At 35.1% G+C, this 26,588-nt stretch overlaps 9 protein-coding genes and 1 non-coding gene across 10 annotated transcripts; 6 read left to right on the forward strand and 4 right to left on the reverse strand.

Annotated features, from left to right (window-relative positions):
• Positions 1 to 1,377: 1,377 nt before the first annotated feature.
• Positions 1,378 to 4,232, forward strand: L201_005945 (uncharacterized protein; the record flags this gene model as incomplete). The annotated part of the gene is made up of 10 exons (XM_066221672.1): positions 1,378 to 1,555; positions 1,670 to 2,276; positions 2,411 to 2,492; positions 2,597 to 2,656; positions 2,795 to 2,894; positions 2,998 to 3,077; positions 3,179 to 3,306; positions 3,403 to 3,593; positions 3,739 to 4,021; positions 4,151 to 4,232. 10 exons carry the CDS (start codon positions 1,378 to 1,380, stop codon positions 4,230 to 4,232), a joined length of 1,791 nt encoding a protein of 596 aa, XP_066077769.1.
• A 425-nt stretch (positions 4,233 to 4,657) lies between these two features.
• L201_005946 (thioredoxin reductase) lies at positions 4,658 to 6,353 on the reverse strand (the record flags this gene model as incomplete). The annotated part of the gene is made up of 8 exons (XM_066221673.1): positions 4,658 to 5,059; positions 5,121 to 5,236; positions 5,294 to 5,466; positions 5,620 to 5,739; positions 5,799 to 5,869; positions 5,931 to 5,967; positions 6,083 to 6,099; positions 6,186 to 6,353. 8 exons carry the CDS (start codon positions 6,351 to 6,353, stop codon positions 4,658 to 4,660), a joined length of 1,104 nt encoding a protein of 367 aa, XP_066077770.1.
• A 928-nt stretch (positions 6,354 to 7,281) lies between these two features.
• On the forward strand, positions 7,282 to 7,396 carry L201_005947. The gene has a single exon (XR_010725557.1). It is a non-coding gene; the product is annotated as a 5S ribosomal RNA (ribosomal RNA).
• A 178-nt stretch (positions 7,397 to 7,574) lies between these two features.
• Positions 7,575 to 8,310, reverse strand: L201_005948 (uncharacterized protein; the record flags this gene model as incomplete). The annotated part of the gene is made up of 5 exons (XM_066221674.1): positions 7,575 to 7,589; positions 7,652 to 7,673; positions 7,748 to 7,830; positions 7,925 to 8,156; positions 8,252 to 8,310. 5 exons carry the CDS (start codon positions 8,308 to 8,310, stop codon positions 7,575 to 7,577), a joined length of 411 nt encoding a protein of 136 aa, XP_066077771.1.
• Positions 8,311 to 8,711: 401 nt separating this feature from the next.
• L201_005949 (uncharacterized protein) lies at positions 8,712 to 9,388 on the forward strand (the record flags this gene model as incomplete). The annotated part of the gene is made up of 5 exons (XM_066221675.1): positions 8,712 to 8,753; positions 8,849 to 8,877; positions 8,978 to 9,027; positions 9,072 to 9,117; positions 9,256 to 9,388. 5 exons carry the CDS (start codon positions 8,712 to 8,714, stop codon positions 9,386 to 9,388), a joined length of 300 nt encoding a protein of 99 aa, XP_066077772.1.
• Positions 9,389 to 9,955: 567 nt separating this feature from the next.
• Positions 9,956 to 12,341, reverse strand: L201_005950 (uncharacterized protein; the record flags this gene model as incomplete). The annotated part of the gene is made up of 4 exons (XM_066221676.1): positions 9,956 to 10,322; positions 10,416 to 10,646; positions 10,740 to 10,845; positions 10,940 to 12,341. 4 exons carry the CDS (start codon positions 12,339 to 12,341, stop codon positions 9,956 to 9,958), a joined length of 2,106 nt encoding a protein of 701 aa, XP_066077773.1.
• Positions 12,342 to 13,215: 874 nt separating this feature from the next.
• On the forward strand, positions 13,216 to 15,643 carry L201_005951 (uncharacterized protein; the record flags this gene model as incomplete). Its single annotated transcript, XM_066221677.1, has 9 exons — positions 13,216 to 13,390; positions 13,518 to 14,170; positions 14,284 to 14,343; positions 14,411 to 14,507; positions 14,579 to 14,658; positions 14,729 to 14,856; positions 14,911 to 15,101; positions 15,196 to 15,466; positions 15,562 to 15,643. The coding sequence occupies 9 exons, from the start codon at positions 13,216 to 13,218 to the stop codon at positions 15,641 to 15,643; spliced, it is 1,737 nt and encodes a 578-aa protein (XP_066077774.1).
• Positions 15,644 to 16,364: 721 nt separating this feature from the next.
• L201_005952 (uncharacterized protein) lies at positions 16,365 to 19,815 on the forward strand (the record flags this gene model as incomplete). The annotated part of the gene is made up of 14 exons (XM_066221678.1): positions 16,365 to 16,452; positions 16,558 to 16,859; positions 16,956 to 17,009; positions 17,085 to 17,200; positions 17,269 to 17,410; positions 17,517 to 17,972; positions 18,044 to 18,173; positions 18,232 to 18,362; positions 18,420 to 18,828; positions 18,911 to 18,988; positions 19,084 to 19,224; positions 19,313 to 19,418; positions 19,485 to 19,614; positions 19,702 to 19,815. 14 exons carry the CDS (start codon positions 16,365 to 16,367, stop codon positions 19,813 to 19,815), a joined length of 2,397 nt encoding a protein of 798 aa, XP_066077775.1.
• A 2,050-nt stretch (positions 19,816 to 21,865) lies between these two features.
• On the forward strand, positions 21,866 to 22,717 carry L201_005953 (uncharacterized protein; the record flags this gene model as incomplete). Its single annotated transcript, XM_066221679.1, has 3 exons — positions 21,866 to 22,070; positions 22,225 to 22,374; positions 22,512 to 22,717. The coding sequence occupies 3 exons, from the start codon at positions 21,866 to 21,868 to the stop codon at positions 22,715 to 22,717; spliced, it is 561 nt and encodes a 186-aa protein (XP_066077776.1).
• Positions 22,718 to 23,284: 567 nt separating this feature from the next.
• L201_005954 (uncharacterized protein) lies at positions 23,285 to 25,810 on the reverse strand (the record flags this gene model as incomplete). Its single annotated transcript, XM_066221680.1, has 6 exons — positions 23,285 to 23,773; positions 23,854 to 24,150; positions 24,227 to 24,322; positions 24,405 to 24,525; positions 24,596 to 25,543; positions 25,656 to 25,810. 6 exons carry the CDS (start codon positions 25,808 to 25,810, stop codon positions 23,285 to 23,287), a joined length of 2,106 nt encoding a protein of 701 aa, XP_066077777.1.
• Positions 25,811 to 26,588: the final 778 nt, after the last annotated feature.

Genomic DNA, 26,588 nt, shown 5'->3' on the forward strand with positions numbered 1-26,588 from the left:
CCAAGGAAGTGGATACAGCGTTCTGAGTTTGACAAGTGGATTGACGGGAGTAACAAGAACGAAGTTGTAAGACCGTAAGACCAGAGAATTGATTGTAGAGTTGACAAATGCGTGTCAGCATCATACTTTCACAAAGAAAGAAGTACGAGCTTCAAATGATCATTTTGTTTGTACGCTTAATGATGCATCCCAACATATACCCATCTCCTCCTTGACTGCTCAACTCTCGACACTTGATCATTTTGGGCGGCCAGTATAAAGTAATATACTTACTAAGCAGTCCTTTCTATCCTCTTGTTCGAAGAAAACCTATATTAAAAAAAGACTAATTGACCAAATAAACCTTTCACTCTTTTCCAATCCCTTTTTTTCGTGATATTTTCACTTTTATCGTGAAATCCAGATGTAAAGGTATGTTGTAATAAGAGTATAGAGGATAAGTAAGGTTAATTGAATCCTGTGTGATAGTTTGAAGAAATGAAAAGAAAGAGAAAGAGATGAAAGGGTGTAAAATGGAGGATTTAATCTTGGTTCAGGACCATGTTAATGGGTTAGTCATGCTTTAGGTTTGTTTGGCTGAGTGGCGAGTCTACCTCTAAACAGGTAACGTAAATAAGAATTTCGTACTACAGCTTCTCATGGCTCGGAGATCTTTCAAATTTGCCCAAAACGTGTTGATGCTTCTTGACATCTTGACATACTTAAGCTTTCTTACTTGATAACTTACTTATATAACTTGATTGAATCACCCCAACTTCTCGAAATATGTACGCTTCAACGCTTTCGACATGCCTACTATGCCAAAGATTATTTTTCAGGTCAATTTAATCTTAGCCGTTTTGGGAAAATTTATCATCATATAACTTCGGTTTCCGATTAAATCGATTTCGGCTACCGAGATATAGGGTATGGCTCTTCACAACAGAAATATAATATCATTCATGATACTACTGTAGTCTATGTACGATAGAGCTCGGTCGTTTTACCGAGCATTTACTAAGGACGAACCTTCATTCTTTGTCGATAAGTACAGTATGAAGTTGATCACAATGACCTAAGGTAAGCTAAGGTACACATACTCACGGCTACCGTGAAATATAGTCTATCTGATTCGGTCGGCGGTATAGGATATTACCTATTTTACGTGTATAACATGACCATAGGTTAGCTTGCTGATGTGATACGAAATATGGATTGGATGGTATATACTTGTATATAAACGACAAATTACATATATATCTTGATTGAACTATTCATCTACTCACTCATACCTCTGAATAATCTACTACTGAACCATTGATATTTCCAGCTTTTCTATCAATCTCTCATTAGCATTATACACTGCGAGAAACATCAAGAATAGATTAATCGCCCAGTATGGCGATCATCGAGTTTCTAGACAAATTACCTCTACTCCCGGATTATGTACGACAATCTTATCCTAAAATTGGTTATGCCATTTATACCTTAGAAGCTATTGTGGCACTTTTAATAGCAACTTATCTCTATTTATACTCATACAAAGAATTCATTTCGCCATTGAAGAATCTTAGAGGTGAGTTTAGGTAGAAAATGCCATCTTGATTGGATTTGAAAGAGTAATTTTTTTTTGCGAAAGCTTTAAATGCTAATTTACATTTTATATACTGTATTCATTTTTCAATAACAGGACCAAAATCAGATAATTTTTTATTCGGTAAAGTACCAACATTTATTTCAGAAGAACCACAAAGATCACATAAAAAATGGATTTTAAAATATGGATTAACATTCAAATATAAAATGTTATTTAATTTTGAAGAATTATTTTTAGCTGATCCAATTGGATTACAATATATATTATCAAATTCATATAAATTTCCAAAACCTGAACAAACTTCAAATGCATTATTAGAAATGACTGGAAATGGAGTTTTAGTTGCTGAAGGTGATATACATAAAAAACAAAGAAAATTATTAAATCCAAGTTTTACACCTTTAAATATTAAAGGAATGTTTGATATTTTTTATGATAAATCTGAACAATTAAAAGAAAAATGGTCTTCCCTTATTGAAAATCAAGATAATGATAATAATAATAAAGAAGATTCAACATCATTGTCATCATATGGTGCTGCATCACCTACACCACCAAAACCTGAAGATAAAATTAAAGGTACAAAAAAAATTGATATTATGTCTTGGTTAGGTAAAGCAACTTTAGATATTATTGGTTTGGCTGGTTTCAATTATGATTTTAATGCTTTAGAAGACCCAAATAATGAGTTAGCATTGGCGTGAGTTGAAAAGCACATCATATGAACAATTGCAGATCATTTTTGCCCTCAATTACCGTCCAATTCTTTCTTTCCTTTATTGTCTTAGTGGACTGGAATCGGCTATGGAAACTAACGATTGATCAACCTCTTAGTTTCAACAAAATGTTTTCTGAAGGTATGAAAATTACAATTCCTGTTGTCTTGCAAGCAATTTTCCCCATTTTCCGTATTATTGTAAGTAATCGTATAATCTTTGTACATTCCCGTTCAGGGATAGTGTATTGTTCGTGATCCTACAGGAACTAATGTATATCTGTTCTATCTTCTTATCAATATAGCCTACCGAGCGCTCAAGAGTTATACAAGCAAGTAGTGATAAGACGAAAGAGATTGGACGAGTAAGTCTTCAACAAAACACTCTTGCATTATCCCGTCTGCGTTAATCTATTCTGCCACATTAGAATGAATACTGACTTTAAAACATCATTATTTCATCATTGCCCTTCTTCTTTTTTCGATTAATCGTAATCTTACAGAAATTAATTGAAGATAAGAAGAAAGTCATTTTAGCTGCGCATACAGATGGTCATTTAGAGAAGAAAGAAGATATTGGAAATGATCTTCTATCTCATTTGAGTAAGTCGTAACAAGTCCCATCGCTTTGTATATAGTCCTTAAACCACGATAGGGATCCTAAGCTAATTATTTTGAGTTGATATTGTTATGTGTGATCTCATAGTCAAAGCTAATATGGCTAGTGATCTTCGACCTGATCAAAGACTGACTGACGATGAAGTTTTAGCTCAAATCACAACTTTTGTAAGTACAAATATTTAATTTTGAAACTCACTTTTTTACTTAGATTGTGATCGATAGTCATTACAAAATTTCTTAGCTGATATCGTGTCTGATCCCTTCAGATGCTCGCTGGTAACGAAACTTCATCTACTGCATTAACTTGGATACTATATACTTTGGCTCAACATCCAGATTCTCAAAAGCAACTGAGGGAAGAATTAATGACAATTTCAGAAGAACGTCCCTCTTTGTGAGTACTACTTACGATACAATATATACACTACATGAAGGTTTTTCCATCACTAGCACGGTGACTAGGCTAATTATTGGCATTTCCTTTCTTCAGAGATACATTAAACAGTTTACCTTACCTTGACGCAGTGATTAGAGAAGTTTTAAGATTAGAAGCTCCTGCACCACATACAATGAGGATGGCCCTGGAAGATTCAATCATTCCATTAGGTAAACCAGTTAAAGGTAAAAATGGTAAAATGATTGATAGTTTGAAAATCAAAAAAGGTACTGAAATTATGATTCGTAAGTTTCCCAAATAACATGAGTATTGTATTAGGAGTTTAAAATAACGATACGATAGATTGAAAAAAATGTTCGTTTGAGTGAAAAGTTGTAGCTGATGAATTATTATTCTTTTTTTTTTTTTTGATTTCGTTTGATGATATAGCTATTTTAAGTGTTAATACATCAACAGAAATATGGGGATCAGATGCAGATCAATATAATCCAAATAGGTTCTTAGGTAGTAACAATAAATCAGAAAAAGATGGTGGAAAAATACCAAATATACCTGGTGTATGGGGTAATTTATTAACTTTTTTAGGTGGTACAAGAAATTGTATTGGATTTAAATTTGCTTTAGCTGAAATTAAAGTAATGTTATTTGTTTTATTAAAATCTTTTGAATTTTTAGAATTACCAAGTAATCCTAAAATTGAAAGAAAATCATCGTGAGTCAAAAACGATTTTATTCCTTCATTCATCAGCATCATCATCATCATCCATTGTCAAGTGAATTACAATTACACCAATATACATGAATTTACTAATCAATAATCACTTTTTTTATATAATAATAGAGTCGTCATGAGACCAAGAGTTATCGGTGAAGAGGATGCAGGTTTACAATTACCTTTACTAGTCAAACCTGTATCTACTTGAATCTAGAATGAAAAAATCGATTCAGGATCAAAACCTTCATTTGTGATCATCTTTATACTGTATGTGTTATTGGACAATACACGTATTATTGCTTTTATTCTTCTACATATTACTTCATATCCTGATTTTTACCTCCAGCTATCCATAAAATCGACTAGATTATATTCATTGATATACTGTATATATACACCATTCCCCAATAGACATGTATATATTACTATTCTTTCAGCAAGCTTATTTCGAATTCACAGACGGGACACTGTGTGATATAACTGTCGACGGCATCAAGGTTGCAGACATACACAGATAATTCTCATTACTATGCTACTCTGCGCCGTTCTTAAAAAGAATGAATTAATCAAAACAGTTGCATGCATCTATTTCTATATCTATCAAACAATTTTAACATCCCTTCTTTCCACTCTTTACTCTTTATCAGCACCTAAATAACCTTCAGCTGGAACATGAACTTGATCAGCAGGGATATTTTCATCTTCAGCTTCTTCTTCAGAAATTAATCTTTCAGCTTCTAAAGCGGCCATACAACCTGATCCAGCTGAAGTAATAGCTTGTCTGTATTTTTTATCTTGTACATCACCTGCAGCGAAAACACCTTTAATTGAGGTTTGTGCTGTACCAGGTATAGTTTTTATGTAACCATCTACATCAGTTTCTAATTGTGATTTGATCAAACTTGTTGCAGGTTCATGTCCAATGGCGTAGAATAAACCATTAACAGCTAAATCTTTTTCTTCACCTGTTTTAACATTTTTAATTGCTAATGATTGTAATAAATCTCCATCACCTTTACATTCTGTTGCAACAGTCTATAAAAAACAATATAAATCAGTAAATGTATCGATCTTGCGACACGAAAAATAATCTCACATTCCATAAGACAGTGACTTTAGGGTGCGATGTTAATCGCTTAGCCATAATCTTAGAAGCTCTTAATTCGTCTCTTCTGACAAGTACGTAAACGTGAGATCCGTATTTGGTAAGGTCTGTCGATAAAAGTTGCTTAGCCAGAGACATACCAGTATAATTTATTTCTTACTCACAAGTAGCTTCTTCAGCAGCAGAGTCACCACCACCAATAACGGCTAAAGGTTTGTTTCTGAAAATAGGTACGGCACCATCACAGACGGCACAAGCTGAGATACCTGATTGCCAGTAGGTTTCTTCTCCTGGGAGGAAAAGTCTTTTGGCTGAAGCACCAGTAGCGATGATGATACTGTGATAAAAGTACATTCAATCAGTAAATCAAGCAAATGAGGCATGCAGAAGGCAAATAGTGGGGGACATGAATTGAATCAAATCCGACGTGTCGCCATTTCAAACCTAGATGAAGTGAAATATTGAGCGACAAGAGATGAATGGTACTCACGTATCAGCAGTCATGAAATCAGCTTCTTCCTCTTCACCTTCAGTCCAGTATTTGAATGGTCTTTGAGTAAGATCAACTCGAGCAATGGTTTCAGTGATGATTTTAGTTCCGAATCGTTCACTATGATATGGGATCAGCATCAAAACAATAGTATCGATATACAGGACATATGAACTCACCTTTGAGCTCGGAATTTATCCATCATTTCAGTACCAGTTACACCATCTGGGAAACCTGGGAAGTTTTCGACCTAAATAAGAGAAGTTAGTAAGTAATCGTTACCCCATTCCAGAATAAACAATTAAACTTACTTCGGTGGTGGTGGTGAGTTGACCTCCAGGAGCGAAACTGAAGAGAAAATCGATCACTAGTTAGCATACAAAACCACGATAGATACTTATGACGATTACAATTTGAGTTTGCAATCCGATAACACGGAATTCAAGCGATGTGACTAACTTACCCATTAGCAAGCATACCCTATAATGGTAAACCCCCCAAATGAATCATAGTCAGCTTTTTTTTGTGGTAGCTCAAATTGTGAGAAGAAGCAAACATTAGCTCACCTCATATAAGATAGGTTCAAGATTAGCTCTAGCTAAATAGATAGCAGCTGTATGACCAGCAGGACCTGAACCAATGATAACGACTTGAGAGTGTTGTTTTGTTGATTTTTCACCTTTTGATTTAGGTTCGTTTACGGTTAAATGATCTCCATTGGTTATAGGTGCCATTTTGTCTGTTGTGTTGTTGTTATTTGTATCGGAAGATGGTAAAGGTAAAGTAGTTATACCTCTAAAATGTGTTTTTGTTGGTGGAGGAGGAGGTGGTGGTGTTGAAGATGATGAATGAACTGATCTTCTATAATTCAGAGTAGTAATTCTATTTCTAGGTAATCTATTGAAATGTTGTAAAACCGAACGTGAAGCTGAAGTAGTTCGTAGTATTTTGAATGGATCACTCTCTGCTGTTTAGTTTGAAATGAAAAGAATAAACAAAGAATATGCAATATAGATTTTTTTGCGAGTAGAAGAATTACAAAGAAAATAGAAGAAAATAAAGGAGCATAATATATCACGTATGTATCCGATTTTAGGCATTTACCGTTAAACCGGGAATTGAATACCGTACGATACAGCATCCTACTCGCCACCTTACCTAAGCAATTTCTAGAAACTTTCTAATTGACCATTACGATATCTCTCTAATATTGCTTATCTTTCTAATCATTTAATCTTCTAATCTTTCTAATCACCTGTCTAATTGCCGTCCCATATTCTCGGTATCTTTCGGCCGACGGTGACACCCATGAAAGCTGAAGGCGAAGGCCGTGTCAACAGTAGAATATCGTACCGTAACGAAAGCTGGGTCAGAGTTGAAAAGGTAAGATGTGATAGTGTATTCTGAGATAATCTACGTAACTGATCTATGCAACGAATTCACCACCTCAACGTCAAATACTATCCTTCCTTGTTTGAATTACCATCCAGCCTAACCCAAACAAGAATATGGTAGACTGGTCAAAAACACTTGTATGTTTATCGATAGATGATTGACAAATGCAGGTCTTCAACGACCTTTTTTTAGTGAATACACCAGCAAAGCAATCATTTGCCCGGTAGTAAAGAGCTTATGAGAAACGATACAGTCGAAGCATTCATCTACGGCCATAGAAGTCGCAAAGCATCGCATCCCGTTAGATCTGCGAAATTAAGTTGAGTATCGCTTGGATAGTACCATGTTGGGGGACCACTTGGGAGTACCAAGTGCTGTAGTTTTTGGACCTTTCTCCTTGGACCGGTGAAGTGTAGAAAAGAGAATATCTAATAAATGTATCTTGAAGAATACCAAGAATATACGGTACGGTATATTGTTTTGGTAAATGACATGCATACTTTTACAATCATGAGAATAGGAAAATGACGACCGAGAAACGTAAAAACAAAGGGAAGGTCTTATCCGGGCCCAATCTATATAACATAACAATATCAGCTTGTTTCCTTGCCCAGAACGATGTTACAGCCCAACTCACTTTTGGCATATCGTGATGTTCACTAAAATAATCACGATATGATAATCAGTTCAAGGAGTTTTCATACTTTGGAAGCGAGAGTAATAGTAAACATACCTTAATCGATCAAGCTTAGCATTCAATTCAGATACTCTATCTTTATGTGTCTTTTTCGCTAGTTCCTTGACCCTTTGCTCCCGCTATAAAGTGAATAAAACCGATATTATACATTAATTTATCTCATCATTAATTTGGCTTGATCTTTTCAACATTGTATGTATCGACTAGACTCACCCTCTTCCTCTGAGTTTCCAAAAATCTTCTCTCAGCATCAGTCATTTTACTTTCATGATCATCCTTTTTAGGTAATCTCGAGCTTGATGTTCCTCTTTCTCTGTCGTATTCATCTGAATCGTAATCGTAATCGGAAACTTCTTTTTCTTTCTCCTTTTCTTTTTCTTTCAATGCGATTTCTTTCTCTACTTTGCTTCGATCGCTTGTCGAATGTGACTTCTTCTTCTTCTTCCTGTACAATTACGTATTAGACATGGTTTTGTCAGTGAAGATTATTTCTGACATTTGAGCAAGATGACTCCAAAACATTCAAGTCACACAACTTACTTATCGCTCTGACCCTTGAACTTCAGTGATCCACCTGGGACATGAGAGTAATCACTCATGGTGGGCGATCAGAAACGTAGCTTTCACTCTTTATCCTTGAGTTTGGATGGCTGAGAACTGTTGTTGAGGTACCACCGAGCTAACTAGAAAGACAATAAATGGTTCGAGGTCCAAAAACAAACATGACAAAGTTGACATTTACAGCGAATTCCGATACATATATTTATACAATGATCAGCTTGCCACGTGTAGAAGACGAGCGGCGAGTGCCGCACTCATTCATCATCACCCCGCATCATCTTTTCGAGTTTTTCCAAAAGTTGCATGAATTTTGTTTTCGATATGCTTCATCAATCTTCTTTTCTACAAGTACTTGCCACTATCATTTAGCGAATCACAGCAATATCACTCTATCTATCCGCTATCAACAACAACCAATCAAGAGAAATTCCTAATCAAAATGTCAGCTGCCGGTATTCCTCAACTTGATGAAGCTTCAAAGGTAAGCTATTTGGAAGGTCTGGTTACTGAATTATCAGATGATGGATAGTTTGTATAGATTGCTAATTGTGATAATATCAATTTTATGATGAGTAGAAAGAATTAGAAGTTTTCCTTGAACAAGAGTATGTTGAACCTTTCTCTCATCAACTGAACATAATGGACGGAATGTCTGCCTATAATATGTTCTGCTGTTTCAAAGGTTAATATCCAATTCTTTTTTAGACAATCAAAAGCTAAACTCCAAGCATCAATCCATGAATTGACTAACACATGTAAGTTGAGTATTTGTAAAGTGATTCATTTTGGTTGTCGCTAGCACAAGCTGATATTCGGATTATCGCATCTGAATTAGGTTGGAACACGTATGTCGTTGTCTTTTTTTTTTTTCCCCATTGAAACGCAATTCCCCTCTCTCTTTTTCAGTGAAGATTATCATTAATGGAAGTTTGAATTCAAATAATCAAAAAAGCTAAACAATTCCCTTTATCCCTTTTTCGTAGATGTATAACAGGATCAATCTCATCAAAATTTTCAAAATCTGAAGCTCAATGTTTAGAAAATTGTGTTGATAGATTTTTAGATTCAAGTTTATTTATTGTTAAACAGATTGAATCTCAAAAACAACAGTTATGATAAAGCTCTTTTTTTTTTTTCTAAAAGAGCTCTTTTAGATTAAATTGATGTAGATCTAATGGAAAATAATGGAAGATGAAGGGGGAAGGAAAATCAGAACGATTTATGAGAAGAGTGAGAATGGAAGATGAATTCTTCATCGGAATGAAATAATCTAAAATGGAACGATTAAATCTTCTCGAAGTGAAAAAGTATAGAAGAGAAAAAAAAAAGGATAACAATAAACACAACTCATTCGTCGAATCAACATATTATAATATATGTTTTGAATATCTGCATGTATCGTATTATAGATAACGATCTTCCATAATTTCCAGCACAATGCCAAAGTCATTAATTGTCTTCTGATAGTCAATCGTTGATTCTCCTAAACAAATAAGATTGATCCGTTCAAATCAGTATGATGGTCAACAAAATGTTATGTCGGTACGTAAGGAGGTGCTACAAATTGCATATATCATAAGTATACATAATTCGATATCGTGATCGTATGATAATACTATACAAGATGTGTTAATGATGAAAATGCCAGTGATATTGTTGATCTTCTTAATCAAGACAAAATTCTTAGATCATGCCACCTCTACTAAATTTTTCTCGATCCAGAGCTATCTGAGAATTATCCTCTTCGACATTATCAAACAAATGTTGTTGACCTTTACTTTTTTTGATCTCTTTTACAACTTGATTTAACCATTTCATGATTATGATAGTTAACATATTTTCCCATCCTTCAGTTCGTTTAGCTATAATCATAGGATCAAATTCAATTTTTTCTTCTAATCTCATTGTTGATGTTGATGTTGATGATGAAGATAAATTAGATGTATTTATCGATGGTCTAGGACGTGAAGATGATTTTGGTGGGATAGGCGGTACAGGTAAATTCTTAGTTGGCATTGATATTGGTATTTGATATCGATGTCTTAAAGCGCTATTGTAGGTATAAACAGTATAGTTCATCAGTCCTATTTCTTCCCTTATTTGATGTGAGGATTTGGTACATAAGCTTAAAAATTCAACTTACGCTCCGAAACAAGTTAAATTACCCACTTTTCTAAATGTCCATTCTTTTTCTTTTCTACCTTCATCATTGCCATTATTGAGAGAATTCTTCGTTGGTGAAGCTTGACTACTAGAAGATGTTGTATATAATGATGATATCGTATCATGAACATCACCATCAGGTATAAAACCCCATGGTTTGGAGGATCTCATTAAAGATGAGTTGTAAGCGTGTATAAGGATATATCCGTCGCTGCAGTGTAAGTAATATCAGGGTTATGTCAACTTTCAATTCGCGAGATCTGTAAGGAAATGGTTGAAAGGATTCGCATCTTCGAACACTTACGATAAACGGGATAACAATTCATAATCAAAATTATCAGATTTAGTTGATGGTAATCTCAATGTCAGATCAAGGGGTAGATTGGATGTTAAGAATGAGTGTAGTTGTTCTGTAAATCATGATTGCAAATTAGTCATACACCAGGTTTTGGACATTGTGAATACTCTCAACCTAAAACCAAGATTAATGAAAAGAAAACCTACCTAGTTGTCTATTTTCCCAGTCTTCGTTTTTAATCCAATCTTCTACTTGACCATTATCACCAGTATGATTGATGTTTTGATTTCCATCAGGGTTGTTTCTATTAAATGAGAATAAACTTTCAACCACACCAACCCATTTACCGATATTTTCTCTTGTATTTCTTGCTTTCTTCTCCCATTGTTGATCATCCAAATCTATATATTCTCTTTTCTCAATTAAGATTTTATCTTCCCAATTTGTCATTAAATTTTGATTATTTTCTTTATCTGATGCTAAATTATTTGGGTTGTACAATTCATCTTCTTCTGAATCATATTCTTCAGCATCAGGTTCAGATGAAAATATCCCACTTCCTTCTTCACAAGGAGAAAATGGCCTTTCAGCAGAAGAAAACGGTGTGTTCATATCACTTCTGCCCATTTCATCTTCCTCCTCGTTACCTTGAACTCTTAGATTCTCTTCTAATTCCCTCAAAGTAGTTAATACTTCTAAAGCTGCTTTCCTCAATTCACCTAATATATCTTTCTGCTTATCATTATTACCAGTTTCATTAGATTTACCTAAACTAGTCTTTCTTTCATTATTCATTATACCACTTGATACAGTTCTTATTGATGAACTACTATTACTAGGCCTTGAAGGTGTGGATAGACTTGATCTTAATTTACCTGCGCCGCCTAATCTATTTGTTATCGATGAATCAGTTGATCCTCCTGATACTTTTCTTACGGTATGAGTTTGATGTGAAATGCATAAAGCTAAGAACCTAATCCGTCTAATTGATTGTGCAGTTTGAACCAGAGCATTCTGAATATCTTCTGAAGTTCTAATTTCATTATTGATAGCGTTTTCTTCAGGATCACCAGTCTCATCAAATAGATTCAAAGGGAAATATAAACTTTTACTTGAAGGTAGACTGGCAGTATTTGAAGTGGATTGAGGTTGAGTAACAGGTAAGGGGAATGATAAACCCCAAATACCTCTTATATCATTATTGATATTTTTAGCTTCTCTTCTTGCATCTTTAATATTGATTCTAGGTAATTCAACTTCTTTATATGGTCTTCGTTGTTTTGTCTTATTTCCATCATTTTCATTATTGTATAAAGGTGGTTTATTCTCTTCACCTTCCAATATCGAATTTTCATCTAGACTAGTCAGAAATGAAGAACCGCCTTTAACACCTGCACCAGCTCCAGGTCGATGTTCAACTAAACCAGCTCTTGAGAAATGTAATTGTAAATTTTTTATAGATCCTAACATTTGTACAGATTCTCTTTTTGATGCACTTTTAGATATATGTCTATATTTCGGATTTCTTAATGGAGGTAAAGGTGGTTGTGATTGATTTGTTGATGAAGAGGATGATGAGGATATGGGTGAGTCTATTGAGTTGTCCATTTTGATGGTTAACGAGTTTTATTGATTGTACAGATTTGTTTGATGTGTGTGATTTTCAATAATTTATGCAAGATACTTCTATCACAAAATCTTATGTAGTACCTCTACCTTTTCTGATTCGAGACAGACTATGTAACAAAATACCTTGTCGTGATTCGTGAAAGGATTGAAATGGTACTGAAGGGAAGCGATCAACGGTCCTTAGTGTCGTTAAGCTATCGTGTTATGTGTTATAGAGAGATACAGCAGGATGAAATGAGATAAAAACAGATCATACAAGATGACTCCAGAATATCAGATACAAAGATACAAAAAGCATGAAGGTATAAATTCACCTTTTACAGTCTAGCCTTCTTGCTGTTGATCTTTAATCTGTTCTCGACGCGCTCGAGCCTCGACTTTTTGATTTTGCCACGTGATTCCCACGTAGTTGTTCCAGGCTTTGTCTTCCACGTCATTGTTTTCGTCTCTGGAATTGATGAGATATGATTGAACTGGTCAATAACCGAAGTACCTTTGATCGCTCGGACTTCGGTTATCGTACAGGATGACAATGCCCGGATGAGTATAACTATGATGATCATGTACGAGTACTGTATACAAAGAAGAGAGCATCGCATTCGATGGGGTATACTCTTTCACATGCATTCTTGGGGTTTTTGTTATTGATCTGCCTTGCTGGAACTTCATATATATCGTTGACGATTTGGAACACCTACGAAGCTTCCTTCGCCTATATACACTTGCTATCAGATTGGGATCTGCTTCAAAAACTGCTATCTCGCTAGATTCGAGACATTCGATCTGATCTTGGGAAATCTCACACCTACTTAATTCGTCAACCGAATATTTTGTGTATAAACCTGATCTGAAAATGGACATCAAGGAATTCATTGCAGGACTACCTCTACTTCCATCATGGGCTCAATCTTCACCTAAAATTGGATATGCTATTTATACCGTAGAAGCGATCTTGGCCGTGCTATTTGTAGCTTATTTATATCTATATCCGTATCGAGAGTATACTCTAACATTTAAGAATTTGCGAGGTAAGTCAGATAATCATCAGTTTATGCTATTATACCCAACGGATCTACCAACTTTACATGAATGATCCATCAAATATTGTAAACTTTGTTGAATAACACTTAAAACATCTCTTGCTTTACTTTATAGGACCAAAATCAGTTAGTTTATTATTTGGAAATGTACCTACATTTTTAAAGAATGAACCACAAGTGCCACACAGAAATTGGATGAAAGAATATGGATTAACATTTAGATACCATGTTATAATGGGTATACCTAGATTTTATACAGCAGATCCTGTAGCTTTATCATATATATTAGGAAATTCAGAAAAATTTCCAAAACCTGAACAAACAAGAAAAGGTATGGCAGATATGTTAGGTAATGGAGTTTTAGTTGCTGAAGGTTTAGATCATAAAAGACAAAGAAAATTATTAAATCCAAGTTTTAGTCCTTTAGCTATAAAACAAATGATTCCTATTTTTTTTGATAAATCATATGAATTGAAAGAAAAATTCTTATCAATAATTGAAGATGAAGATTCTTTTCAAAAAGGAGCTTCACCAACTCCACCAATTGAAATTGATCAAATAAAAGGAACGAAAAAAATTGATGTAATGACTTGGTTAGGTAAAACAACTTTAGATATTATTGGTTTAGCTGGGTTTAATTATGATTTTAATGCTTTACAAGATCCAAATAATGAATTAGCTGAAGCCTACAGAAAGATGTTTGGTTCTTCACTTGAAATCACCCCATTCGCTATTCTACAAGCTTTGTTTCCTATCTTCCAGCTTATCGTGAGTATAGTTATTCAAACGTGCCGTTGATCATGAGCACTTCCCAATCAGTCATTGTGAAAGCCATGTCTACTGCAAAATTCAGTATACTGATACTACGAGTTTCATTTTAGCCCACTCAACGTATGAAAACCGTAAGAGAGAGTACAAGGAAAACAAAGGAGATTGGTCAAGTGAGTCATACTCTCTAAAAGCTTTCCAGATCGTCCGAACTGACAGTGGATTAAATCCGTCCGATAGAAATTGGTAGATGAGAAGAAGAAAGCCATCCTTGCGGCTCATGCAAATGGTTTAGAGAAGAAGGAAGACATTGGTACTGACCTTTTGTCCCATCTTAGTGGGTTCAATCCTCCATATTTTGTGCCTAATCCTTCGCCAAGTTGACTGATCTGGTGAATACATTTACAGTTAAGGCAAATATGGCTACTGACTTACGACCAGATCAAAGATTGTCTGACGAAGAGGTACTAGCTCAAATCACTACTTTCGTAAGCGGCCTTTCTGATCCACTCAAGAAGTAAGGAATTCAAATTGATGTACAAAGTGCTTCCATAACAGATGTTAGCCGGAAATGAAACATCTTCAACCGCCTTAACGTGGATTTTATATTCGCTCGCTCAAAATCCTGAAGCTCAGAAGAGATTAAGAGAAGAAGCCATGAGCGTTCCAGATGAGCGACCCAATTTGTAAGTACATAATTATCAGAGACGCTTTTGGTACCGCTAACATGCAAATAACAGAGATACATTGAATTCATTGCCATATATGGATGCTGTTATTCGAGAAGTCTTGAGATTGAGTGCACCTGCACCTGCAACAATGAGAGAAGCAGCAGAAGCTTGTGTTATACCGTTAGGCACACCTGTAAAAGGTAGAGATGGAAAAATGATTGAGAGCGTTAATCTACCTAAAGGAGCTGCAATGATGATCCGTGAGTATTCCACTTCGCCTTTTCGTAAAACATCAAGATTTTTGAGTCTAAGGGAATACGCCATTGCAAAAACTAATTCTATGTATTTTATTAGCTATTCTCAACGTTAACACATCAGTTGAAATATGGGGTGAAGATGCAGAACAATTCAATCCAGATAGATTCTTGAAGTCTACAGACACAAACTCGAACAGAAATTCTGTACCGGGTGTATGGGGAAACTTGTTAACTTTCCTAGGTGGTACAAGAAATTGTATTGGTTATAGATTTGCTTTAGCTGAGATTAAAGTGATACTATTTGTTTTGATCAGAAGTTTGGAATTTGAAGAATTACCAAGTAAACCTAAAATTGAAAAGAAAGCTTCGTAAGTCTTACATCAAAATCAACAATTACTAACAATCTCTATCAGTATCAAGACAAAAGATGCTAATTCTTGTTCATTCTATTCATACCATACAGAGTCGTCATGAGACCTAGGGTTATAGGTGAAGAGAAAGCTGGATTACAAATGCCTTTATTGGTTAGGCCATTATCTACTTAAATGGCTATATATGGTGGACTGAGCTTTTGGAGCATTGCCTTCGCTTCGGACTTGTATTATCGCTAGCTTCGCTCTCATGATCTTGTGGCTTTCTGTATTTAGCAGCTTCTTTGCTATATCCCGTTTATACACGATCTGACTTGTAGTATTATTCGCTTTTTCTTACGCCTATTCAGCGATTATGGGTTGTTTCCACTTGTATAATTACAATGAGTTATGCTTGATGCTATGCTTTGCATGTTCATACCTGTATCTCCCTTCTGTTACGAAGATACTCTATCGAGAACTTACGAAGAACATCTTCCCCATGTATTATATACCTTAACTTTATTAGCCACACGCCTGTGATTATTTCCGTACCACGCGTTTTAGGTGTAAAGTTGTAAGTTGAGCGGCTGCATCATGATGCTATTTATACTCTTATTTATAAGCATAATGCTTTAACAAACAATTTGCCCAAACAACCATTGATATACAGTAACAAGTAGATCGTGTGCACACCGAACGCTTTTGTTAATTAGGGAAAAAAAGCGATTCAGCTTTTGATAGTTAGATAGAGGTCCATCTACTATTCAGAAAACACCAAAGACGATACGCCATTTTCAATTACAACCAACAATAACAAGAAAACAAATTTTGTTTACATTTGTATATACACATCCATTCCATATAAATCAACAGTAGAGCAATAAAGATAAATTCAAAGTGAACATCACACATCATGGAACAATATCCTGATGGATATGTTGACGTTAAACGTCCAGGTGTAATTGATGATGATCAGTATTCGTATCGTTCAAGACAATATTGTAAGTTTGTGAGATCATGTACTTGATAGGATCTTTTCAAGTCTTAGCAGCTTGTTGTCCCCATTTCACGGGACTTACTGACAGGATGTCTGATTTATATTGTAGCACAAGATGCACCTCAACAACAACAACCAAATTCACCAACTAAACCAGGATTACCTCATGCATCCTCATCGAATAATGCAACTTCTTCATCACATTATGGAGGTACTGATTCGATGAATAATGGATCAAGGCCAAGTTTAAGTAATGATGATAGAAGAATATCATCTGGTTTAGGTGGTGGAATGGGTAGTTTAAGTAGTGTTAAAAATGCTTCGATAGGTCAACAACAACAACAACAACAGGAAGATGTAGTTTCTGTTGGTTTTGATGAAGGTATATTAAGAGGTTTATGTGAGATTGATGTGAGTTATCCTCTCTCATTCTTAAGTGACTCTCATCTACATGAAATATTCATTTTGAATGAATCAAACTAACTCAGCTAACTTATTCGACAATAGTGTGCATTACCTCTACTAGCAGATAGGATAAAACAAAGTATTGCATCTTGTAAAGTAAGCTATACTTAAAATCTCATTATATTTCCGTGATAAGTAGCTTGAATATATCATGACTTTGTTTTTTCCCAGCAAGTAGCAGTATTTTTTAGATCAAGAGCTGAAATAGAAGAAAAATACGCTAGATCAGTAACTGAATTATGTCGTACGACAGGAGATGTATATTCAAGAGCGGATTGTAAAGCTGGGTAAGCTAGACAATTGGCTTTAAAATCAAGTCCTGGAAATTCAGCTTATTGTTATTCCTGATATTCAGTACTTTCGTATCTTCTTACCAAAGTGGGTTGAAATTACAAGAACAATTGGCACACAATAGAATAAGGTTTTCACAGAGGTTAAATGAAATGAGTGATGAATTATTGAGTTTAGCAAGAGAAGGGGAAAAAATGAGAAAAATAGTAAATACCTTTTTCTTCTGAATATGAACAATATTATCATCTGTGTTTCTCTCTCTCTCTCTCTCCGAGAAGTGCTGATGTAATTATGTTGTATTTTTCTGAATAGCATAAAGACAATGGAGCACGGTATCAAGGGATATTACAAGAAAGTGAAACTGTAATGGATAAAGCTAAAAATAGATTTGATGCAACAGCAGAAGAATTAGAAAGATTATTAGTTGCAAAAGAAGGTGAATCATTTAAAGATGCAGGTATGAGAAATTCATCATCAAATCCTTCATCTTCTTCTTCTTCTTCAAATAATCCAAATAATCCTTTAAATCAATCATCAAACTCTCATCATGGTAGTAGTGGAGGAGGAGGTGGTAAAAGAGCATTAGGTAAAGCAATGAAAACTGGTGGTTTGTTATTTAAAGGTAAAGGTGTAGGATCAATTCAAAAACAAGAAGATGATGTTAGATCAAGAATGGCTCAATCAAGTGAAACTTTCAGAAAAGCAGTTTTGGAAAGTCAAGCGCTAAGACAAGAATATTTCAATTTTCAACTACCTAAAATATTAAGAGTAAGCCAATTTTAAGCTCAACTTCCTTTCGTTATTATTGAGTTAGCTGATCATTATCCATAAATAAATAGCTACTCAAAGAATGTGCAGATGAATTGGATCTTGGAACTCAATATCATCTAACTAGATATGCTTTCTTGTATGAATCAACTTTAGTTGCCGATGGAACTACGCTCAATCCTATGAGTGCAGCTGATGAAGGTAAGCTAGCACGTCAACACCGTATCCGATATTAGCTCATATTCATTACACTCGACAGGACCAGGTCTTAAAACAATATATGAAAGTATAGACAATCGAACGGATTTCAAATCTTATATGCAGAATTATGCTGTTGCCAGAGGTACACCGAGAGGACCAAGGCGGGATGGACCATATGAAGAAGGTTTTGTAAGTTGTGTTCGACCTGTGAAGAACCAGGCAGATAGCTGACAGTTTTTGTATTAGTTGCCCCCACTTCCATCACACATACCCAAGTCAGTTGATTCAGTACCTTTATCGCAACAACAACAATCTTCATCACAATCGTCTCAAGGTGGACCTTCACATGTATCACAAATTTCGATTGGATCAAATTCAACAGCTTTATCGTCTTCTACCAATGGTACGATACACCATAATCAATCATCGATCCCTATACAAAACAATTCTTCTTATCCCTTGCAACAGCAACAACAGCAACAATCACAAAATCAAAGTAATTATGATAATGGGTCATCGGAAGGATATATACCACCTGGTATACCAGCTTCAACAGGTTCGACATTTGGGGTTGATTTAGGTGAACAATTAATTAGAGATTCGGTTGAAGTTCCTAAAGTAGTTGAAAAATGTGCTCAAGCTATTGAAGCTTATGGTAAGTTGATTTAACTTTCAACTAACCCATTATAGACTATGCAAGATTTAGTATGCTGATTTCACTTACATCAATTAACTAGGTTTGGAATCAATGGGGATTTACAGATTATCAGGTACAACGTCAAGAGTACAAGCATTAAAAAATGCACTTGATAGAGGTAATTTTACATTTTTTATCCTATCCTATCCTATCATGTCATACAAGTTCGAAATATGACCATTATGGCTGATCTATTTATTCAACTATATACAGATATAGATAACATAGACGTATTATCTGATGAATGGTCAGCGGATATTAATGTAGTTTCAGGTGTATTGAAATTATGGTTTAGGGAATTACCTGAACCACTTTTAACTTATGGTTTATATCATTCGTTTATAGAAGCTGCAAGTGAGTTTGCTTTTTTTTTTTGGTTCTTTCTCCTCTTTCAAATGAAGATGAGACTACTTGTTATTAACCATTGTAATTCTTTTTCTAGGATATGATAACGATCGTTTACGTCATATCAGATTACATGAACAAGTGAATGAATTACCTGATCCAAATTATGCTACATTGAAATTCTTTATGGGTCATTTAGATAGGTAAGTTTTGTTGTATTTGTGAAGCAAATGTTATTGTAAAACTGACTACATGAATGATATGAACAGAGTAAGAAGAAAAGAATCAATAAATCAAATGTCAGTATCAAATTTATCGATTGTTTTCGGTCCAACTTTATTAGGTGCTCCACCTGAAGAAGGTGGTTTGAATTTAGAACATATGAGTTATCAATGTAAAGTAAGTTTTCCTTTTATTATAATATTATCATCATATCGAAAAAGTATTCAGAGTTGACGAGATTTCTTGTTGTTTCATTCATAATAGGCAATTGAGACTATTTTAGAGAAATATAATGAAATTTTCGTTGAAGAAGATGGTGGTAGTGGTGCTGCAGGCAATGATGATAATAGTATAGAAGATCAATCTACGCAGGCGTAGTATATATGAAAATCAATAAAGTGTTTCCCCCAAGCAGGATAGTCTTCAGAACAATTAATTGTATGATTAGTTTATATACCCTGAAATGACAGGATTTTACCCGTTTCTACGCTTCGATGTCGGTATGCTACAGTCAAAGTAGTGTATATATATATAACAATTTATGTGTCAATGCACAAACTGCAAAAGTTCAAAAGGCGGTGATAGACCAATTCAGATTAAAACAAGGTATACAATTAGCCATTTTGTCGAATACATGTTTCGCTTATAGCTTGATTCTCGTAAAATTCTGTCAATGAGTTAACAGAAGTTCATTTGCAATTGCATCGGCGCCATGCAATGCCACCGAAGTAGTCATCCTATCATAGATGATGCTCATTTAATCTGTTTCCTTTTTCATTTGATTGATTGATTCCCTTGATATGTTATGCATCACAACAGTATATCTAATCTAAGTAGACTATCTTCATGTAAACATTCTTTGATTTATCTAAGGTTTAAGAGAAGCTGGGAAAGTACCGGCTTCAATTTGTTCATCCCATTTACCGGACCATTCGTCTGAATATGCGGGAATTGACATATATCGTATTAGCGAATCGAGTTGCGTAGTGGAATTTATTACGACGTATGTCGGTGATAAGGAGATTTAAGTGTGATTGTTGTTGTTTATACGTGGTCAAAAAGATGATTTATTTAGGAGTGATAATATTCGAGGTAAGATAGATAGATTGATACAATAGTTGAATTTTTATAAGAATCGTATACATGTATATATCAGTAAAATTCCTTGCGATACCAAAAACAAAGAGATAATTAAGGAAGAACAAAGAAATAACGCACTAGGACAAAGTGCTCGGTAAGCTTTTTTGAATTGTTGACAAGGAGCGAAATCTTCTCCTTTGGCATTAACACATTTGTGGTAATCTACAAAGTTTTGCTATTTGAAACCATCGATTTGATCAGTTAAAATTCTTAACCAAGAAATTTATCCTGGGTTTGATGAATGAATGAAAGAATGAATAACACATGTCACTTACCCAACTGCGAAATTGAATTAATCCAAATATCAAGAGGAATTGAGGTCAGTCTAAATCCACACTCCATGCTACATTTCATCCTTGACCAATCTTTAATCTAGAGGACATACCAGTGTTTGGTTTGGTTTTGGTTAGGGAATCGAGCACTATTTATTTATTATTCGGATTAGCTAAATGATCAATGTCCAGAATTTCGTAAAATTCAATCTGCTTATACGCCTTAGATAATTAAACTCACTCGAAACCAGCGGTTTGTAACTATTTTCGATCAGAATAGATATCAATTGATAAACCAAAAATCATCAGCATTTCCTCTCTATTGTTATGCTATATGATCCATCCTTAGTTTCTTCGTCCTAATATAATTTCCCGCTCTTGTATTTAAGATAACACTAAATGTTCTTTACCATAGCTCTAATATTTCAGATATTTCCACCACAAATCGGTTTTGATAGAGAGAAATGATTGAATACCTACAACGTAAGAGCTACATGCCAGAAAAATTACATCAAATCAGCTCATTTCCTCTATTATGCATTGTACGCTGTTGTCCTACTTACTTTTCTTCAGACATTCTGATTAGATTGTTTTGTTATTACTATTGTTTGATGTACTGCAAACGATTAAACGATGATGTATAAAGATTTAAGAGGTTATTTTGATTGATTCGATATTTGCGTTTGATCACAAATGGTTGGTGGAAATGAAATCAGCTATGGTGGGAATTACCTACCTTTAGCTTATGTGGGATTCGGAATTATACGATACAGAGTATGCATATGAAATCGGGATAGAACGGAGTAACGTAAAGTGGCGAATTCACTTTAGTGCCACGAGAGTAACATTGTTCGAATCTCACCAAAGTCAAGCGCAAAATGTTCATGTAATGATACTTTCCTACGTGATTAGGAAGATTAACCATTTCATGATTGAATATTCAAAGTAATCTTATGCGCATCTTTTGTTAGAAACAAAACAGACACGGCTTAAAACACAAGGGAACAAGAATCAAAATGTCAAGACAATTAGATAACGATAATCCAACTATTTTTGCACCTGCAATATCTACTTCAACTAAAAGAGTTCAAAAAGGTAAAGCAAGTTTATGGTCTGAAGAAGCTTTATCAGATGATGATTATGGATACGAAAGTAATCAATCAGGATTAGGATCAGGCGGGGAACAAGATATGGAAGATATAGATGCTGAAGAAGTTTATGGTGAGTTGTCTTACTATTCTTTCACTCACAAGCTACACTGTTTTACGGTTTAGCTACGCTATGCAACATATACGATGGACTACACTATAGTTATATTTACTACTTGCTCAAAAAGCTCGTATACTGACTTTAACTTTTGATTGGTAAATGATAGACCTTCTACGATCAATAACAGATCCAGAACATCCAGTATCATTAGAAGCTTTGAGAGTAGTTAATCCAGATGATATACATGTAGCTGGAAATAGAGTTTTAGTTTATTTAACACCTACTATACCACACTGTTCAATGTCGACCTTAATAGGTAAGTCACATTGTACAATCATGATAACAATATCGCTATTCCAAATATCACGATTCCGCCCCGCCCCAGTCCTCTAATATTGTTTTATCTGATCAATTTCAATGGTTTAAACAACTGATTTCTGTATTTTTGTTCAGGATTATCATTAAGAGTTAGATTATTAAGAGCATTACCTACAAGATACAAAGTTGATATTAGGATTAAATCAGGAACACATCAATCTGAACATGCAGTAAATAAACAATTAAATGATAAAGAAAGAGTTCAAGCTGCATTAGAAAATAAACATTTATTAAATGTCGTTGAAGGTTGTTTGATGACTGCTGATAAAAGGGGAAATTGAAATTAGATTAATCAGTCAATCCTTCATTATTAGGAATTCTGTTGTAACGAAAATCCAGAGAGGGGAGTTTTGTGTTATTAGCTAGTATATCTGTTGTAATTTTTCCTTACAATGTCCATACGGAACATTAGATTATGTTCGAATGCATCACCTCTGTAGCTCTAGTGCTTCAATACCCTTATTTAGTTGTATATAGTTGGATCTCTTGTATCGGGAAAAAAGGCCTGTTTCGCAGCAATCACAAAATACGGCAGACATCGTCTAAATTGAATGAGGTATATATGCATGATGATTGGTATTTATCAGATATTTCAAAAAGTATACAGTCGTTTCCAGAACTATCAATGTACAGCAGTGCACGTGGCAGGAGAAGAAGAAAGAAGACAGGAAGAAGAAAATGCAAAATATGATAATGATTTGTTTTTTGTTAATTGTCGAGCACCCTTGCACAAAACCCTTCCAAGCTTTAAGCTTTCTGTTACAATTTGATAATATCGATAATATAGTGTGAACTGAACAGATGATATAGTCAAGAGTCGCCTTTAAGCCGAGGTCCAATCGTACACCCTAACCCTTCAAAGCTCTTGGTGTAGGACTGGGACTAGGACTAATATTTATACTTGGACTTGAAGATCTACTTAAATTTGAACCTAGACCACCTGGTGTACCTCCATTACTTCCACCTGAAGAACCAATTCTGCCCATACCCATACCACCCATAGGTCCAGCAAAAGCATTTGCGCCTGCCATCGCACCACCACTTAATCTTCTTTGTGACAATGATGTTGATAATGTAGGTGGTTCCAACTTTCCCGTTCCAATTCCAAATGAATTATTTGTGGGTGATTTCAATAATGATCCATTACCTAATCTAGGTGATAGTGTTGACGAAGATGATATACCTAATCCAACTGGATTTTGTTGTTGTCCTGATACGGACAATCTGTTTGGTGTAGTTGTTGTAGATGATAATGATGATGTTGACCTTGTTGGTGCTGCAGGGAATGGTATATGAAGGAACAATCCTGAAGGTGGATGTGAATTAGTTGCACTGTACTATTTCATCATCAAAAATCAATTAGTATTTTAGTTAATATCTTTATGAAACAAAATATCGCAGTCTACTTGAAACTCACCTGATATTCCATACTCATAGATTCTCTATCTCTACCATCAAGATTCATAATTTCTAATATCTTTCTACCTAATTTATTTAATTTATCATGATCATCTCTTGATCTTGTCCAAATTTGAATTCTATCAATTTTTGGTCTATTTGAAGATACTATACCACAAACTTCATCTTCATCATCTAGAATCTCACCAACTAATGCCATTGTTAAATTTGCCCATGCTACATCTAATGTCGAGGGTGAATTTCGGAATAATATTACCCATTTACCTCCATTTGCGTTTGATGGATCTTCCCACATCTAAATTATACCATTGAAAGCCAACATCGGCTCCTCAGCAGGGATCCTAAGTGATCGAAATTCAGGATAAACTTACAGGTCTAATACCATTTTTGAACATGTGATAATTAGAGTTTTTATTCAACAGACTAGGCAATCTGATATTATTCAAATGTCTTGCAAATCCTTCGACCTGTCAATGGAACCGCAAACGTTATGTAAGCATTCGACCTTATCTGCTGAAGCTTGATAAGTAGATGGATTAAATTACGTACGGTATCGAATTTACCGACAGTCAACAAAGTCATCTCATAATCTGTTAAAGCCTTTTCACCTTCTTTCTTGGGTAATGAAGTTGGATCAGGTTTGTATGTCTTAGAATCGAAGAATAAAGTCCTGCAATAAGATATTCAGTCAGTTTAGATGTAGCAAGATAATAACATGAATAGTGATATTGGTGACATACCAGGCAAATCTTAGGGGGTGTTCCTTTTTCTTCTTGCCATTTATTAATTCATTTTCAGCTGAAGAAGAAGAAGAAGCAGTCAGAGAAGCACTATGAGGTGGACTTTCTACCTGTTTCTCAGTTTTGGTGGAAGTAGCGTCTTTAGCGGTTGTAGGTGTTTCACTTGTAGTTATCGTGGTTGAAGGTGATTTTTCTGCTGGTGGTGCGGTATAACTGCTTGTAGTTGTAGTTGCTATAGTAGCTGTAACTTCACTATTTAGAGGTAAAGCTGGTGAATCATTAGATATCGTAGCTAAAGAAGGGTTTTTCATTTGGGAGATTGATATCCTTCTTCTAATTTGATCTAAGGAAGGTACATTTGAATAACCTTGAATGTATGAATTTGTACTTGATGATCTTGACATTGGTGGAGCACTTTCTCTTCCTGGTAGAACACTGCCATTGGGAGTGGTAGTAGACTGAGGTGTACCAGTTATAGAATTTGGTATAGTAGCTGAAATAGGAGAATCCTTCAAAACCTCTGATCCTGTTGATGTTGGATTACCGAAAAGATCCAAAGGTGAACCACTTGTATTACCTGAAGACATTGTTCTACTCATCCAATTTGGTGAATGTAAAGTTTCTAATGGTGTACCGATTGTTGGTCCATTTCCATTGGAACCAGAAGATAATGATCTCATCATTGCACTTGCAGGTAATCTTAATCTACTTGAAGGTGAAGGTGCAATTAAAGGTGATTGAGCTACGCTTCCTGGTGTACCTTGTGGTAATGCTGATCCAGTAGCTATTCTTAATGAAGGTGGTGTAGCTGGTATAGAAGATGAGGAAGGTGATTGTCCAGGTGTAGATAACACATTATTAGCAAATTGTGCTGTAGAACTTGATGACGGTGTATAGTGTAAATGATCGGAAAGTTGTTTCAATGATGGAAGTCGTGTCATTCGAGGGCTATGGGGGAATTCGATATAAGTTTAGCATAAATGCGACTGTGCTTCGAACAGCTGATCTGGGTATACTATGTTGCGGTATGTCGAATTTCAATTAGGGCTTGTCTACTCACGGCGGTCCAGGTACACCATTGTTATCGCTCTTAGCTTCTTTACTAGGTATAGGGGGAGGTAGCATCAAACCTTTCTTTTCTACCGGTGTTTTGCCTTCTTCAAAACCAGCTGAAAGTGGAAGAGGTGAATCGGCCTGAAGGATTGTATCTGGCATCTTGTTGTGAACGATTTTTGCTTATTGATATGAAATGTATCTCGATAATTGAGCTATTGTCGAGATAATCTTTAAGTGACAAGTGACAAGAAGTAGTATCAAGTAAATCGCGAAAATACGGTGATGATCTGGAATTATACACTTTCTAATTGTATCTTGATTTCGTTGTCAAGCAAGTAACAAGTATTCAGGTTTCGTCTTCATGTAACGGTAAGACCTCTCTAAGCTCTCTAAGCTCTATTCAAAATGAAGCGACTGGATCCCTGATGACCCTCTAGGTACACTGTAATAGGATACAATAGATGTTTGAGGTGTTTGATTCGTGGGCGTTTTATCAAAGTGAACAGAACGTGATTGAACCAATATTCAAATCCAATAGAAAAGCAAGACAAACGATAAGATATACCTTGATTCCTATTCTATCGATACAACTTCTAAGCCAGGATCGCGCGTGTCTTTGAAACGTCTTTTCAGGGCAGGGTGTTACTTGTAACAGATACAATTGAATTTGTTTACAAGATGGATTCAACAGCTGCAGTACAGTATTTTAGTCTTGACTGGCTTGTTGAGAAGTGATCGCTTTCTTCACGCGTCAATGTGTGTTGATAATTTGATATATGACAAATAAGGTGAACGCGATAGAAAATTGAACAAAGCTAAATCCTTTGATCCCCTATGACGATCCGTGATTATAGATGATGATGACTTGGATCCCTTCTGTATTTTCTCCGTTCGGGTTTGGTATTCGCTAGAAATCTAGGTGTTGATTTATTCGTCA

This window comes from Kwoniella dendrophila, chromosome 8 (assembly GCF_036810415.1).
Source record: "Kwoniella dendrophila CBS 6074 chromosome 8, complete sequence".
NCBI classification, from domain to species: Eukaryota; Fungi; Basidiomycota; class Tremellomycetes; order Tremellales; family Cryptococcaceae; genus Kwoniella; species Kwoniella dendrophila.